This window comes from Globicephala melas, chromosome 11 (genome assembly GCF_963455315.2).
Source record: "Globicephala melas chromosome 11, mGloMel1.2, whole genome shotgun sequence".
NCBI lineage: Eukaryota > Metazoa > Chordata > Mammalia > Artiodactyla > Delphinidae > Globicephala > Globicephala melas.
This window is the reverse complement of record NC_083324.2, coordinates 65,147,377-65,161,707: the sequence shown is the minus strand read 5'-3', so window position 1 is coordinate 65,161,707 and position 14,331 is coordinate 65,147,377. Positions and strand designations below refer to the sequence as shown.

Below are 14,331 nucleotides of genomic sequence, written 5' to 3'. Positions count from 1 at the left end.
TTGGATGCCTTTTATTTATTTTTCTTGCCTAATTGTGATGACTAGGACTTCAGTACTATGTTAAGTACAAGTGGTGAGAGCGGGCATCTTTGTCTTGTTCCTGATCTTAGAGGAAAAGCTTTTAGTTTTTTGCCCCTGAGTATGATGGTCATTGTGGGCTTGTCATAGATGGCCTTAATGATGTTGAGATATATTTCCTTTGTATCCACTTTGTTGAGAGTTTTTAATCATAAATGGATGCTGAGTTTTGTCAAATGCTTTTTCTGCATCTATTGAGATCATACGATTTCTATCCTTCATTTTGTTAATGTGGTGTATCACATTGACTGATTTGCAGCTCTTGAACCATTCTTGCACCCTTGGAGTAAATCTCACTTGATCATGGTTTATGATCCTTTTACTGTATTATTGAATTTGGTTTGCTAATGTTTTGTTGAGGATTTTTGCATCTATGTTCATCAGTGATACTGGCCTGTAATTTTCTTGTGGCATGCTTGTCTAGTTTTGGGATCAGGGTGATGCTAGCCTCATAAAATGAATTTGGAAGAGTTCCCTTCTCTACTGTTCTTGGAAGAATTTATGAAGGATTGGTATTAATTCTTATTTGAATATTTATTAGAATTCACCAGTGAAGCTGACTGATCCTGGCCTTTGTTTGTTAAGAGATTTTTGGTTATTGATTTAGTCTTCTTACTAGTAGTAATCAGTCTATGTTCAGATTGTCTCTTTCACCATGATTCAGTATTGGTAAGTTGTATGTTTCTAGAAATTTATCCATTTCTTATAGGTTGTCAATCTGTTGGCATGCAATTGTTCATAATATGATCAGTTATGATCCTTTGTATTTCTGTTGCATCAGCTGTAACATCTCTTTCATTTCTGATTTTATTTATTTGAGTCTTTCTCTCTTTTTTTCTTGGTGAGTCTAGCTAAAGGCTTGGCAGTTTTGTTTACCTTTTCAAAGAACTAGCACTTAGTTCCATTGATCTTCTCTATTGTCTTTTTGATCTCTATTTCATTTATTTCTGCTCTCATCATTATTTCCTTTCTTCTAGTAATTTTGGGCTTTGTTTTTTCTTCTTTTTCTAATTTCTTGAGGTGTAAAGGTAGGTTGTTTGAGACTTTTTTTATTTCTTCAGGTAGGCATTTATCACTATGAATTTCTCTCTAAAACTGCCTTTGCTGCATCCCACAAATTTTGGTATGTTACTTTTCCACTTTCATTTGTCTCAAGGTATTTTTTTATTTCTCTTTTGATTTCTTCTTTAACCCTTTGGTTGTTCAGTAGCATGTTGTTTTACCTCCACATATTTGTGAATTTTCCAGTTTTCTCCATGTAATTAATTTCTAATTTCATACCATTGTGGTCAGAAAAGATGCTTGATAAGATTTCAGTCCTTTTAAATTAAGACTTGTTTTGGGGCCTAACGTGTGATCTATCCTGGAAAATGTTCCATGTATACTGGAGAAGAATGTGTTTTCTTTTGGTTTTGGATGGAATGTTCTGTATGTATCTGTTAAGTCCATGTGATCTAGTGGACCATTTAATGTGTATTTTTCCTAATTGATTTTCTGTCTGGATGATATATCCCCTACTACTATTGTATTGCTGTCTGTTTCTCCCTTTAGGTCTGTTAATAATATATTTGCTGTATATATTTATCAATAGGTGTTCCTTTGTTGGGTGCATAAATATTTACAAATGTTATATTCCCATGTTGGATTGACCTCTTTCTCATTATGTAATACCCATATTTGTCTGTTTATTACAGTCTTTGTTTTAAAGTCTGTTTTATCTGATATAGGTATATGTACTCTAGCTTTCTTTTGCTTTCCATTTGGATGGAAACCCTTCACTTTCAGTCTGTATGTATCCTTTCATCTGAAGTGAGTTACTTGTAGGTAGCGTATAGGTGGATCTTGTTCTTTTTATCCACTCAGCCATTCTGTGTCTTTTGATTGGAGAATTTAATCTGTTTACATTTAAAGTAATTATTGGCAGGTATATGCTTATTGCCATTTTGTTAATTGTTTACTGGCTGGTTTTGTAGTGCCTCTCTCTTCCTTTCTTCTCTTGCTCTCTTCCTTTGTGGTTTGATGATTTCCCTTAATGGTTTATTTATATTTCTTTATCTTTTTTGAATTTTCTATAGGTTTTTGCTTTGTGGTTACAGTGAGGCTTACATATGGCAACTTAGATCTGTAACAGTCTATTTTAAGTTGATAACAACTAAGTTTGATCCTGTTCTAAAGCTCAGCATTTTTACTCTTTCCTTCCCCTCCCCTCATTTTATGTTTTTGATGTCACGTTTTACTTGTGTATCCCTTAATTAATTATTGTGGACTTCCCTGGTGGTGCAGTGATTAAGAATCCGCCTGCCACTGCAGATGCCTGTTTTTACATCTTACGTAGAATCTATCACAGCATTTACCCGATAACAAGGGTTAGCAAACTTTCAAATAATAGAGCTCTGGATCAAGAAAAATGTGACTAGAAATAGACTTGGAGCCAAAAAGACCTAAGATGTGTACAATTTTATATGTGATATTATACAATTCAGTTCATCTCTCTCAACTTCTGAAAAATTCTAACTACTAAAGACTCAACAAGGGGACTTTCCTGGTGGCGCAGTGGTTAAGAATCCTCCTGCCAATGCAGGGGACATGGGTTTGAGCCTTAGTCTGGGAAGATCCCATGTGCTGCAGAGCAACTAAGCCCATGTGCCACAACTACTGAGCCTGCGCTCTAGAGCCTGCAAGCCACAACTACGGAAGCCCGCGTGCCACAACTACTGAATCCCATGCACCTAGAGCTCAGGCTCTGCAACAAGAGAAGCCACGACAATGAGAAGCCTGCATACCACAACGAAGAGCAGCCCCTGCTCACCGCAACTAGAGATAGCCCATGCGTAGCAGTGAAGACCTAACACAACCAAAAATTAATTAATTAATTAACTAATTAAAAAATATTGTAACCATAATTATTTTTACTACTTTTGTCTTTTAATCCTCATACTAGCTATAATAGTGTTTAGTCCACTTTAGTATATTTTTACCTTCCCAGTGAAATTTGTTTTTTGATATATTTTCTTATCAATTAGCACTCTTTCTTTCCAGCTTAAAGAAATCCCTTTAACATTTCTTGTTAAGGCCAGTTTGGTAGTGATGAACAGCTTTAGATTCTGTTTGTATGGAAAACTATCTCTCCTTGAATTCTGAATGATAACTTTGCTGGGTGGAGTATTCTTGGTTAGTTCTTTTCTTTCAGCACTTTGAGTGTATCAGCTGCTTCCTTCTAGCCTGCAAAGTTTTTGCTGAAGAATCTGCTGATAATCTTATGGGAGTTCCCTTGCGTGTAACAAGTTGTTTTTCTCTTCCTGCTTTTAATATTCTCTCCTTGTCTTTAACTTTTTTTTTTACATCTTTATTGGAGTATAATTGCTTTACAATGGTGTGTTAGTTTCTGCTTTATAACAAAGTGAATCAGTTATACAAATACATATGTTCCCATATCTCTTCCCTCTTGCGTCTCCCTCTCTTTAACTTTTGAGATTTCAGTTATAATGTGTCTTGGTGTGCATCTCTTTGGGTTTCTTCTTTGGAACCTTCTGGGATTCTTGGATCTGGGTGTCTGTTTCCTCCCCAAATTAGGGAAGTTTTCAGCCATTATTTCTTCAAACAAGATTTCTGCCTCTTTCTCTCTTCTTCTGGTATTCCTTTAATGCGAATGTTAGTCTGTTTGATGTTGTCCCTTAAATCATCTACAGTTTTTTTCATTCTTTTTTCTTTTTGCTGCTCTGATTGGGTGAGTTACAGTATCTGTCTTTGAATTGACTGATTATTCTGCTTCATCTAGTCTGCTGTTGAACCCCTCTAGTGTATTTTTCAGTGAACTATTTTATTCTTTAGCTCTGTGACTTTTATTTGATATACTTCCTTATTTTTTCCATCTCTTTGTTGAAGGTTCCACTGTGTTCATCTTTTCCTTTTCCCAGGTCATTGAGTATCTTTATGACCATTACTTTGAACTTTTTATCAGGTAAATTACTTACGTTCATTTCATTAAGGCTTTTTTCTGAGGTTTTATTTTGTTCTTTCATTTGGAATACATTACTCTGTTTCTTCATTCTGCTTCATTCTCCACGTTGACTGGTTGGAAACAGCTACCTCTCCAAGTCTTGAAGGAGTGGACTCGTGTAGGAGCTGAACCTTGTCTTTCAACCCTTCCCCAACTCTTTGTCTTCTCTCAAACCTTTGTGCTTGTTCAAGCAGGCTGTTACTATTTTTTATTTTGGCTGCACTGTGCAGCGTGCAGGATCTTAGTTCTCTGACCAGGGATCGAACCCACGCCCCCAGCAGTGGAAATGTGGAGTCTTAACCATTGGACCGCCAGGAAAGTCCAGCAGGCTATTATATTTTTAATAGCTCCTAGTTGTTGAGGAGGTGCCGAGATCTGTCACTGTCCCTAAGGGGAGGATCTCAGCACCTAGATTCAGGCTGTTTGGAAGCTTGACTCTCAGGCAGCTTTTAAAAGTATGTAAATTGATACAGTTCTATGGAACTGCAGGTGTAAACCCTGCTGGCCAGGCAGTCTGGTGGTGTCCCCTGAGTAACAGTTGCAGAAATCAGGGCACTAGATGAGTATATAAGTTCTCTTCTGTAAGATACTGGTGAGCTGGAACAAGACAGAGAGCATCAAACTGCCAAATTACCTTTCACAAAGACTTCACCAATTTTATTCCCATCAACAGCATAAAAGAGTGCCTACCCACTCCCTCCAAGTCCTTGTCAATATATGAAATTATTGCTTTTTGATTTCTCCCAAGTCACTGGGCAAAAAAATGATCTTTGTTTTAATTTTTTTCTCTGTTACTATTGATTTGAGATCTTTTCATGCATTTATAGAACATTTGAATGTTTTCTTGAACTGGCATGTTATTAGATTGAGTAATGCTAGGCTGCTGTATTAGGTTCCTATGGCTGCTATAAATTTAGTAGCTTAAAGCAACACAAAGTTATTATCTTACAGTTCTGGGAATAAGAAGTCTAAAATGGGTCAGCGGCGCATTGTTTCTTCTGTAGGCTCTAGGGAAGAATCCATTTCCTTGTCTTTTCCAACTTCTAGAGGTTGAGTTGCCTGCATTCCTTGGCTCATGGCCCCTTCCTTGTATTGTCATCATATCTCACTCTGACCTTCCTGCTTCCCTCTTAGAAGGACTCCTTTCCCAAACAACTTCAGTTTTTCTCGTTGTTTTGAAATGCAATTTTATTTAATACTAAATTCTCATATTTACTTGAGTCTGTGGCTAGATTTCATTCTGATCCAGTACCAGGACTACAGTTTTAATTACTATAGTGTTATATTTTGCTATCTGGGGGCCAAATTCCCAATTATTTCTCTTGTTTGAAAAATTTTTGGCTGTTTTTGCTAATTTCCTTTTCCAAGATTTTACTGGTCAGGTTCTACAAAATACCATGTTGCTTTCAGTTGAGATTGTTTTGAATTTATGGGTTACTTCCTAGAAAATTGACACTTAAAGGTTTGATTCTTCCCATCTAGGAGTATTCTATAGCTTGCTTTTGTTAGTTTGTTAAAGCATCATATACCCTTCAGATGTGTGTGTTTCTAGATTTTAGAGCTGTTGCTGTTGCAAATTTATTGCTTTTTATCTATTACATTTTTTTATTGGTTATTGCCATTATGTAGAAATACTTTTGTTTTTGTAATTTGTATGGTAGTTGTTTCTTCCTTGCCTAAAACCCTTTATTGGTTGTACTAATTTTTCGGTTATTTTTCTCCAATTTTCTAGGTAAATAGCCACTTTGTAATGGTGACAGTTCTGGTTCTTTTTCTTGCCTTAAATTATTATCTGTAACTGCAAGTACAACTTTGAAAAGTAGCCATTAAACTGTGTAATTGTGATGAACATTTGTCTTTTGTAGGAATGCTCGTATAATGTTTCTGTGATTTTCTAATAGATAATTTTGAGTTGAGTAAGTTTCTCTCCACTTCATTCCTAGATTACGAAGTGTTTCAGTCTCAAATGCATCTTGAATTTTGTCAGATGTCTTCATAATTTTTCTAAGAGTTTTCTTCTGTACATACATTAAATAGTGAATAACAGTAAGTTTCCTGTTTGAATTATCCTTTTATGTCTGCTTGTGAATATTACAATATTTAGTAGTTGTATATGAAGTTCACTGGTGAAACTGACCAGTAGGTTTGTTTGTGTGTGTGTGTGCACACGCACGCACGCACACATGCATGCATGTGTGTTATTCTCTTCTGCTTTGGATGTCAGAGTTATGCTAGTGCTCTCAAATTAACTGGAAAGCTTTTCCAACTCTTAGAGATGCACTGGTATACTTTATTAACTGGTATTCTTCGTTGAAAATGTAGTAGCACTTGACCTTACTGTCTGACCAACTGACCTTGTTGCCTTTTAGGGGTGACTCTTCAATTTTTCAGTCCCCATGATTGTTATATCCCTGTGGGGTTTTTTTTTTTAATTAGTTTTGCCTGAGGCTTATCTATCTTATTAATCTTTTTCAAATAATTAACTTTCAATTTAGAGTTAAAATTTTACTCCTTTTATTTCTAGCTCTTTATTCAGTTAACAACAGCTTTTCTTGTTTTCTAATTGGTATACTCATGGTTATAAATTGTTCTCTTTGAGTAAAGCTGAGTATGTCATAGATTTTAACATGTAATGCACTTATACCTAAATACTTCGAAATTTTAAATTTCATTTCCTCTTTAAATCAAGATCTGCCAGGATATTTTCATTTTATTCTATAGTATGCCAATTTTTTTCAGTGTTTGGAAAGAATGGATATAAAGTTACATATACGAATATATCAATTTAGATCAAACTTGTTTGTTATTTAAATTCTCTCTGTATACTTTTCATTTATTTGAATTGTTTATTCATAAAACAAACAGGAGAATCTAAGTTTTTTCATGAATTAGGCATGTAGTTGAATCTCTCCCCTTTCCCCTTTGCCATCATTTGTATTTTGTGATAAAGCCGTGATTAACCTGAGAGAGGCAAAATAAAGTCACTTTTTGGGGTAACTTGATGGATAAGGTCAATAAGATTCCCAAGTGTATGATAATGTTTTAGCAAAATCTCAATAAGCCAACCATATGTTAGATTCATACTTGAACTTGAAAGCAATCAGAGCCAATATTTTTTAAACAAAATATTTGAGATATACAAAAAAAGAAAAAAGAAGAAAAGAAGAAATAATAAAATGGTAGCTCCTACCCAGCTTAAGAAAATCTCATTACTGTACAGGTGATGCCCACGTGTACTCCTCCTTGATCATATCTCTATATTATAGTTCACTTGTGGAATTAATAGCTATCCTGAATTTGTCCTGTATTTCTTTTTTTTTTTTCGTCCTGTATTTCTTTTGTGTTGTTTCTTTTTTCATTCTTTTTTCTCAGCTTTTTAAAAACTGAGATATAATTGACACATTGTGTAAGTTTAAAGTGTACAACCTATTGATTTGATGGATTTATATCACATTGATGGATTTATATCACATTATGATTGCCATTGTAGTATTAGCTAATACCTCTGTTACATTTCATAATTATTATTTCTTCCAGTGGTGGGAACAGTTAAGATCTAGTCTCTTAGAAAGTTTTATGTTTGTAATACAGTTTTATTGTCTATAATCACTGTACTGTGTATTAGATCTCTAGGAATTATTTACCTACTAGTTGCAGTTGTGTAATTCTTTATATTTTAACTATATATTGGCTGTTTTGTATGTTTTAAAAATTTGATTGAAGGTGATACATTGTATTTATTCTGCAGCTTGCTGTTTGCATTCCATCTTATGTTTGTGCAGTTTATTCAAGCTGACGCATGTAGCTTATTCATTTTCACTGTTGGGTGTAATATTTTATTATATCAAAATACTATAACTTACCCATTCTCCTCTTGATGGACATTTAGTTGTTTCCTGCTTTTTGTTATTACAAACAGTGCTGCTGTGAACACGATTGTATGTGCTTCTTCTAGGATGTTCATAGCAGCAAGATTCATAATAGCTAAAGAGTAGAAACAACCCAAATGTTCATCAACTGATTAATGGATAAATTAAAATGTGGTCTATCCATATAATGGAATATTATTCAGCCATAAAAAGTAGTGAAGTACTGATACATCCTACAACATGGATAAACCTTGAAAACATGTTGTGAAAGAAGTCAGTCACAAAAGACTGCATAATATGTGATTCCGTTTATATAAAATATGCAGAATAAGCAAATTCATAGAGACAGAAAGTAGACTTGTGTTTCCCAGAGTCTGGGGAAAGAGTGTAATGGTGAGTGATTGTTAATGGGTTTGGGGCTTTTGGGGTGGGGGTGGGGAATGAAAATGTTCTAAATTTAGTTTGTGGTGATATTGCACAACTCTGAATATACTAAAACCACTGAACTGTACACTTTAGATTGGTGAGCTTATGGCATGTGAATTATATCTTACTAAAGAAGTGAAAGATGGGCTTCCCTGGTGGCACAGTGGTTGAGAGTCCACCTGCCGATGCAGGGGACGCGGGTTCGTGCCCCGGTCCGGGAAGATCCCACATGCCGTGGAGCAGCTGGGCCCGTGAGCCATGGCCGCTGAGCCTGCGCGTCCGGAGCCTATGCTCTGCAACGGGAGAGGCCACAACAGTGAGAGGCCCGCGTACTGCAAAAAAAACAAAAAAACAAAACAAAAGAAGTGAAAGATAATTTCTAGGACAGTATTTTTCAAACCCAACCCACTAGTAGGTTATAAACCAATTTTAGTGAGTTGGAATAGAGTTTGCAGGGTGTTTTTGTTTTGAGCTATAAGAATTTCTTCATTTATTCTTTAGAAAACAGGGGAGTGTGGCGCTCACGTGGCTAGTTTGAGTATATAAATTCATGAAATGTTTAAGTGAAAACTCATAAATAGCATATTTATGATAGTTATGAATATATAATATTTGGCTGCAAAAAATTCAGTAAATTTTTGTTTGGTACTTTGGTTTTACTATTTACTTGGGTGATTAGTGATGATTATACCAGAAATGGAATCTTGAAAGGATATTTGGAAATAAGAGAAAACACTCTAATTTGGCTTTTATCATCTCTTTGTTCACACTCCAGAGTTTCTGTGTCAAATCTGTCAAGCTTTTCCGCTACTTTCTGCCTTTCTCCCAGATTTTTGCCTTGGCTCTATTCTGTACCACAGCCAGATATATTCCTATTTCTAACATTTTGGTGTTTTGATCAGGTTATAAATTGACTCCTTTGGAAGCATACTGCTATTAAAATTTGATCTGTTGTCCATTTCAGTTTATATTAGAGATTTTATAGATGTACTGGGTTAACTTTTATATGCTTTGAGAGCTTTAAAGTACTGATACAGTTTTTGTCTTCTGAATATGAATAGCAAATACTTGAGGCATGAAAATAGATATGAATAGTTTAAAATCACAGATTGAAACTATTTTAGAACTCTCCTTTTTTGTTCTAGGAAGAATTGTTTTCAGTTTCGAATGTTAATAAGCTGAAATTTCTTTCTGTAGTATTTCTTCAGATTTTTTATACTATTTTCTTATAACAACCATCAGTCAAAGTTATAGTGATTTTGAGCTCTTTACTCGTCATCGTCTTATACTCATTATCTAATAGTAACTATCTCTGTTTTCTCAAATTTTCTCTTTTTGTTTTTGGTTTTTGTCTTTTTCTGGCAGAGGCTTTTTTTTTTAATTTATTTTTTTTAATTTATTTCATTGAAGTAATTTATTTTATTGAAGTAAACATTTGGAAATGTTCATTCAGACTCATTATTTCCACTTAGGAAAGTAAGCCAGGTAGTTCCATACTGAATAAATTTCCCAAAGACATGTTTTCACTGAGAATGAACACATTGAATCATGCAGTTTTATAACTACTTTTGTATCCTCTGGGGGACAAAAAAGTACCAAGAATTGAGGCAGGTTGGAATGGCCACCAGAAATCTAAATCTAGTCATGCTTGCCAAGGTATTTCTTATGTCTCAACAGCCCATGTAACTGATTCTGCTGTTATAATTTTCTGTTAAATTGAATCTTTTGAAAAAACAATCTGATGAAACAGGTTTGAAAACACAAATGAAATACTGGAAAATGGGAATTAAAATTCCTTTTCCTACAACTACTGAAAAGAGTGCTTTGGACACTGTTTCTTTTGCTTAAAGCTTTACGAAGCAGGCAGCTTATAAGTGTCAGAGCCTGAATGCAGTTCCAAGTCTTTCTGCCTCCCGAACTACTACTCAGTGCTCAAAAATTTTGATACAGCTAATAGACAGCATGTAGAGAAAGGAATCAATTTGAAAGTGTTTAATACATTATAAAACGAGATCATGTTTTTACCTGTTAAATAAGCTAAGTTTTCTGAACTTAGTAATACTTAAATACTGGAAGCCCATATGTAGCTGGAGATGTATTTCACTACAACCCTTTCAGAAAAGTCATACTATGTAATAATCCTAAAAACTGTTCATGGCCACAGACTGGAAGGAAATAGTCCATATGTTCAGAGTAGAGATCTAACAAAATAATTATTTTCCAAATTTCCTACATTTAACATTTTTTCTTAAATTTATTTTTGGCTGCAGTGGGTCTTCACTGTTGTGCGCAGGCTTCTCCTTGCGGTGGCTTCTTTTGTTGCAGAGCATGGGCTCTAGGCACGTGGGCTTCAGTAGTTGTGGCACATGGCCTCAGTAGTTGTGGTACACGGGCACTAGAGCACATGGGCTTCAGTAGTTGCGGTGCATGGGCTCAGTAGTTGTGGCACGTGGGCCCTAGGGTGCAGGCTTCAGTAGTTGTGGCGAACAGGCTTAGTTGCTTTGCGGCATGTGGGATCTTCCCAGACCAGAGATCGAACTCGTGTCCCCTGCATTGGCAGGCGGATTCTTAACCACTGCACAACCAGGGAAGTCCTAACATGTTATTTTTATAAATAGGGTAAATGTTTCTATCTTTATTTGGTAGTTTAACTTTAGGGAAATAATTCTAAATACAGAATAAAGATTATCTAAAAATACTCAACAGTTTTATTTTTTAGTAGTGAAAAATTAGAAACAAATGTCCAGCTGAGCAGAATGTACCAGAGTAAATAGTGATACTTCTAAGGGAAATATGTAAGACTTAATAGATTGCATAGGTATGAGGGGGAAAGTTTACAGTATAATAGGCAAAGCCGGATACAAATTTGTTTATAAAGCATGTGATTACTGATATATATTTTTATAAAAATACAGCAAATAACTGGAAGAAGGTCTAGTAGTTTTATCAGCAATTTTGTTTGGATATTGAGATTCAAGTAATTTTTTTCCCTTTGTACTTTTATATATTTTCCAGATTTTATTTAATCATGTACTGACTTTTTAAAAACGAATATTTTCCTAACATGAGGTAAAGTGATAGGTAATGTTTTCTTAGGTTGCCACTACATAACATTCTGTTTGTAGTATCTATTAATTGGTCCTGTTTTCTTCTGTCCATATGGAATGAACATGTTTATATTATTTCTTAGATCTGAAACTCAGCACCGAGGCTCTGCTCCCCACTCTGAGAGTGATCTCCCAGAGCAGGAAGAGGAGATTCTGGGATCTGATGATGATGAGCAGGAAGATCCCAATGATTATTGTAAAGGTAAGATTTTCTGTGAGGAGATACTAAGTAAGATGTGATCCATGTATATGCAGTTTTTCATGTGAATATTTGGTCTATCAGCGTAAACAGTATTGATGCTTTCTGCTTATTGCATCCTTTTCTCTAAGTATAGGAATTAGTATTTCCTCTTACTTTGACTTAATTAAAGCTTAGTTTAAATTAAACTTGTTTCTATTCCTTAAAAAAGATAGTGCATATTTACCTTAGAAAATTTCAGAAATATGTTAAACAAAAAGAAAACAAAAGCCATCTGTAATGCTGTCACCCAGAAGTAGCCAGTGGTAAGATTTGGTATGTAGACTTTTGAAAAACACCTTTCACTACTCTTTTCTCAAAGTGATGATTGCTAAGATACATTAAACTGGAATTATATATACTTAAACTGTGTCATAAGGTTGCCTGTTATCTTTTCTGTTTCTTTTATGAAACTTTGCAGGATTCTTGGGTAGGATTTTATAACAGAATATCTCTTAACCATTGAGGAGAACCTGATTCTTCTCAGTAGGCAGAGATGCATGTTTAAATCCCTTGATTCCTGCCACTGTTGGCAGCCTTTTCAGGCCTTCCTGTTTTTATGTTTTAGAAAAGCAATTTCTTTTTTTAAAGTTAAATAAATGGAATTCATTCATCTCTCTCCTAAAAAACATCCTGAGACTACAACTAGTCTCAAAATAGATTTATATGTTTAGATAAATCTTGGATTATTGAGGGGCAAGAATGTTGTGAAACATAACCTTATTTTTGTTTGAGGATGACTTATTTTTTTAAGTAATTATTGGTTGTTCCACAAAGCATCACTTGCTCACTGTAAATCATTACTCTTATTCTTTAAGATATTTTTTGTAACATGAGCTCAATAATACTGTGTTGCTGACTTGACATTTTCTTTTGTTGAGTTGGTTGTGTTAGAAAAAACCATTCTTATTTGCTAAAAGGTGTATAGATGTTGAAAAACGTGGTGTGAGATACCTTTTCCTACTACTTAAGTGACTATTTGCTTCCTGTTGTTTCTTCCAGGAGGTTATCATCTTGTGAAAATCGGAGATCTATTCAATGGGAGATATCATGTGATCCGAAAGTTGGGCTGGGGACACTTTTCAACAGTGTGGTTATCATGGGATATTCAGTAAGTTTTTGCGATCCTGCAAGAGAATTAGGTGATTCCTAAATGTTTGTGTCTGATTTTCCACTTTTAGTCTAAGCTCTAGACTGATTTTTTGATAAGAATCTTATTACTGAGGATCTTTATGTTCTTGGGCAAATGACTTTTCTCGGAAGAAGAGTCAGTTTAGAGGAGACACAAGATTGATTAAATTAGTATCAGTAAGGCGCTTGAAACTCCCAAATTCAAAACATTACAAATACCCAAAGAAAGTGTAGTATGTAAGTTCATAGGTTTTCTCATTAGTAGAGCTAAATTTTTAGATGATGCCCTAGACCAATCTTTGTGAAATTACTTATTTTTTTGTATTTTGTTTTGATAACAGATTTGTTCAGCCATACAGTGTAAAACTTCTCTACATAAAAATCATAGGCAATTAACATTGGATGTTTACCTAAAAGTGTACCATCTATCTTTGGTGAGATAGCAGTTGCTATCTTTGTGCTTAATTTTTTATCAGTTTTTCACCCAAGTATTTCTTCTGGCTTCTTAGAGGAAAGTATTATAGCTTTTAAGCTTTTCGGTTTTGCTATACAGATATACAGAATACTTCTGATTTGGTGGAGCTTTCCCCCTTATTTATCCCCACTTCATGGTTTTACTTGGATTCACGGAGCATTCAGAAAGTAGATTTTAACTTAGAGGAAATGTTTGGTGACTGACATTACCCAGGAACAGATTTTCTTCTTCTCATAAGTTAAATTTGGCCAATTAGAGCTATTAAGAGGTACAGGTGATCCCATAGTAGTAGTTCGTGTTTGAGGACAGGGAAATATGAAATCAATATTTGTACTTCTGTTGCTGTCTCCCAGTTATAGTTAAATCTTAGCTTCCTAACATAGAGGTAGAGCATTTAGTCTTAATTGCCTGTTTGTTTCTTAGGGGGAAGAAGTTTGTGGCAATGAAAGTAGTTAAAAGTGCTGAACATTATACCGAAACAGCACTTGATGAAATCCGGTTGCTGAAATCAGTAAGTATTAGATTGTATGTGTGAGCTGCAAAGCATTATAAATAAATAAAGTTTTATTCAGTTAAGATATACCAAGTGTATACTCTTTGGCATGGCTCATTTTTACTGTAAAGTTCTAGTATCCTTAAAGAGGTAGAGGAAGACAGTATTTACACATCCTGTGTATGTGGTAGGGAACTGGTGGAATATGCTGTGATGGGAATTCTCCCTACATATACAATGGGAAAAAACCTTGCAAATAAACAAAAATGTTTATTGAGTATGTTTTCTGTGCCAGATAGCACAAAGAATGTTTTTCTTTCCTGCTATGGTTAAAAGAAAAGTTGTGTGAATAAATATATTTTTGTTTTAAAATCTTATACAAATATATAAAAATAAGCACTATATTTACTAATTCCCTTTATTACCTGGAAACTTAGGTAAATATTATCAAAATTTATTTTCAGTTTTGTTACAAATTAGTAAATGTCAGTGTAGTAGAAGGAGCTTAAACTCA

The 14,331-nt window shown here is 34.6% G+C and overlaps 1 protein-coding gene across 3 annotated transcripts in view; it reads left to right on the top strand.

The window, feature by feature from the left end:
* SRPK1 (SRSF protein kinase 1) overlaps positions 1 to 14,331 on the top strand; it is an 81,355-nt gene that overhangs the window by 31,231 nt on the left and 35,793 nt on the right. For all 3 annotated transcript variants that reach the window (XM_030870939.2, XM_060308534.1, XM_030870936.1), the window contains 3 exons: positions 11,564 to 11,682; positions 12,721 to 12,829; positions 13,748 to 13,835. In XM_030870939.2, the coding sequence (XP_030726799.1) occupies positions 11,564 to 11,682; positions 12,721 to 12,829; positions 13,748 to 13,835 (316 nt within the window). The remainder of the gene's footprint in view (positions 1 to 11,563; positions 11,683 to 12,720; positions 12,830 to 13,747; positions 13,836 to 14,331) is intronic.